This window comes from Austrofundulus limnaeus, unplaced genomic scaffold, assembly GCF_001266775.1.
Source record: "Austrofundulus limnaeus strain Quisiro unplaced genomic scaffold, Austrofundulus_limnaeus-1.0 Scaffold391, whole genome shotgun sequence".
Taxonomy (NCBI): Eukaryota; Metazoa; Chordata; class Actinopteri; order Cyprinodontiformes; family Rivulidae; genus Austrofundulus; species Austrofundulus limnaeus.
Window position 1 is genome coordinate 200,816 of NW_013952793.1, and position 2,566 is coordinate 203,381.

At 37.1% G+C, this 2,566-nt stretch overlaps 1 protein-coding gene across 2 annotated transcripts in view; it reads right to left on the minus strand.

The window, feature by feature from the left end:
• Window positions 1–2,566, minus strand: part of kcnh2b (potassium voltage-gated channel, subfamily H (eag-related), member 2b) — a gene marked incomplete at its 3' end in the record, with an annotated part of 194,411 nt that overhangs the window by 84,918 nt on the left and 106,927 nt on the right. For both annotated transcript variants that reach the window (XM_014023805.1, XM_014023806.1), the window contains 2 exon segments: window positions 837–1,048; window positions 1,153–1,484. In XM_014023805.1, coding sequence (XP_013879259.1) covers window positions 837–1,048; window positions 1,153–1,484 — 544 coding nt within the window.

Sequence of the window (2,566 nt, forward strand, 5' to 3'; positions counted from 1 at the left end):
TTTGTGTTCTGCCCACCAGCCCACAAAACATAAAGTCCATTACAAAATTACAGCCCTTTAAGAAGAATCTTGTCTGCCATCTGCTGGACACTTTTTGTTGTGCTCATATTTAGACATCCTATTTTGCAAATGCTGCCTTCCTGAAATTTGGTATGCTTGTTTGTCTTTGTGTCTATGGTGTAAAATGCTGTGATTGTGATGCTGTATTTCTGAGTGTTTTATGTGCTGCAGAACAGGAACCTGCTGTAAAACAGCAATTATGCTGAGTCAGGCTTGATTTTTAGTATTTTTTCCTGTTAAATCAATAAATCAAATCAAATCAAATCAAACTGCATAAATCAAACACAACTGGTAAAGTAATTTTACTTTGATTGCAGCAGGCTCATCAGCAAGTGTAGATTACCTTATTCTAATTGTAATAATCATATAATAAGTTTAAGTAGTTACAGAACCTGACAATTAATTTTTACCAATTAATCAGCAAAATATTCAATGGAATAATCAATTACTAAAAAAATTGTTGGCTGCAGCCCTTGTTACCACATTGTCTTTAATCATTCATTCAGTAAATCAAAATCATATTTACTGAATTATTAAATGTTGAGCAACAGGAACACTCAAAACAAATGACAATAGCTTCTACGGACTAAATGCTTCAAGAAAAAACAAATACAAAATATTATTTGAAAGTAAAAACAATGCACACATAAATGACTTCAGAAAAACAATCTAATTCTATAATTCATCTAAAATGGCAAAATGCTTTTAAAACCACACAAGCACAGCCTCCTTTGATACTGTTACATAAAATATTGCCCACATGGACAGAGTCCTACCTGTGTCACCTTCTCTGTGACATTGTGTGTCCGGTCAATGAGTTTGCAGGGTGCTATGATATCCATCTCCCCAGAGGGCAGAGCAATGAGGGGGTCTGGTTTGAAATCCACAAAATTGAGAGTGATTTGAGGGATTTTGGAAATAGTGCGATACTGCATGAGGTCAGAGTCTGAAGTAGAGTTCAACATGTTTGACTTGCAGTTTACTGCACCTGTTAACACAAACATATAGAAAATATATTTCTAAACAAAATGAACAGTGCAGAAGTAATTTGTTTTAACGCGTCTTCTTTCTTTCTTTTTTCTTTTTTTTTACCAGTGCTGCTGCTGGCTGGCCGAAGGCTTGGTCTCCGGTTCTTTCGGTCCCATTCTGGCCTCATGGCCTCTATCTCATCCACAGAAGAAGCCCGACGCATGCTGTAGAAGCTTTCCCGTGAGCGGCTGTGTGTCAGAGAACAGTTTGAGCCTGAGCCGTCAGGGTTCAGACTGAGCCGGAGGCTGGGCAATGCACAAGAAGAGGACTGGTTGAAGGGAGCGACCAGGTGGGCTTCGGGGGGAGGTAGTGAAGGAGGTGACACTGGAGGCTCAGCACACAGTAAGGTGCGCCGGTCCTCCTGGCAGTCTTCTGACCATTTCTGATGCATTGACCTAGAAATTTGAAATTGAATTAAACAATATGATGCCATGTAACAAAAATGAAAATAGAACCAAATCTGGATGACAAGAATACCATATATGGAAAATCTGTTTATGGTTCTTTGGTTTTTCAGTTTCAAAACAAAATTGCAAAATGAAAACAACCGTGTTGATCTATTTATTTATTTTGTTTTTAAAACCAAAATGAAAAATGTAAAATCAGTGATTGAAAATCTTCAATGTTTGATTTTTTTCTGTTGTATAAATCCAAAATAAATATGCAGTTGTTCAGTTGTTTTAATATCATACAGATTGCAGAAATGACAGATGTCGCTAAAGAAGAAGAGTTCATAGTGGTTGGAAAACTGCTTAAAGGAGACATATCATGCTAAATGCACTGTTTTTGCATTTAGAAACTATTTTTGTGCAATTATAGTGTCTAGGAGAGTAGAAAACTTAAATTTATTCTGTCCAGTTACTGCAAAGATATTTTTATATTTTTTATGGGTCAAATTTTTCAGTTTGTTCAAAATCTGCTGTTGCTTATTTCATTTCATTGTTTATTTCGTCACACTTTTTTCTTTGGAACGACATTTATGGTAATGTATATCGGCCAATTGGATTTCATAGTCCGCCATTTTTTTCCTCGCTGTGTGATTTTGTGGTTCATAGCGTCATGCCGAATATGCAAGTTCAGAAGTCAAAATGTTCAGTTCTGGGGTGTGTAAACCCACATTATTATCTACATAGACTACCAGCGTCAGAGCTTCTTCAAAGTGCCTGGTTAAGTCTTATTTTTCAAGGAAATGGACCCACAACAGGGCGGAAAGTGCTTGCGGACAACACAGGATGAATGTTACAACAACAGGGTGAGTTATGAACTGTAAATGTTTTTAACTGTCTAATTTAGCTGTTTCTACACTCTGTGTCACAATATGAGGGGAGAAAGAACAGCTGTGTTTAAGTTTGTTTACGGAACGGGTGCGCTGCGACATGTTTTACTTTCACTTTCGCCCCGCACTGTCATCAGCGTGTCCGTGTTGTTTTTCTTTTTAAAAATGCTGGAGCATTTCAAACTGTGATCTAAAGTTAAC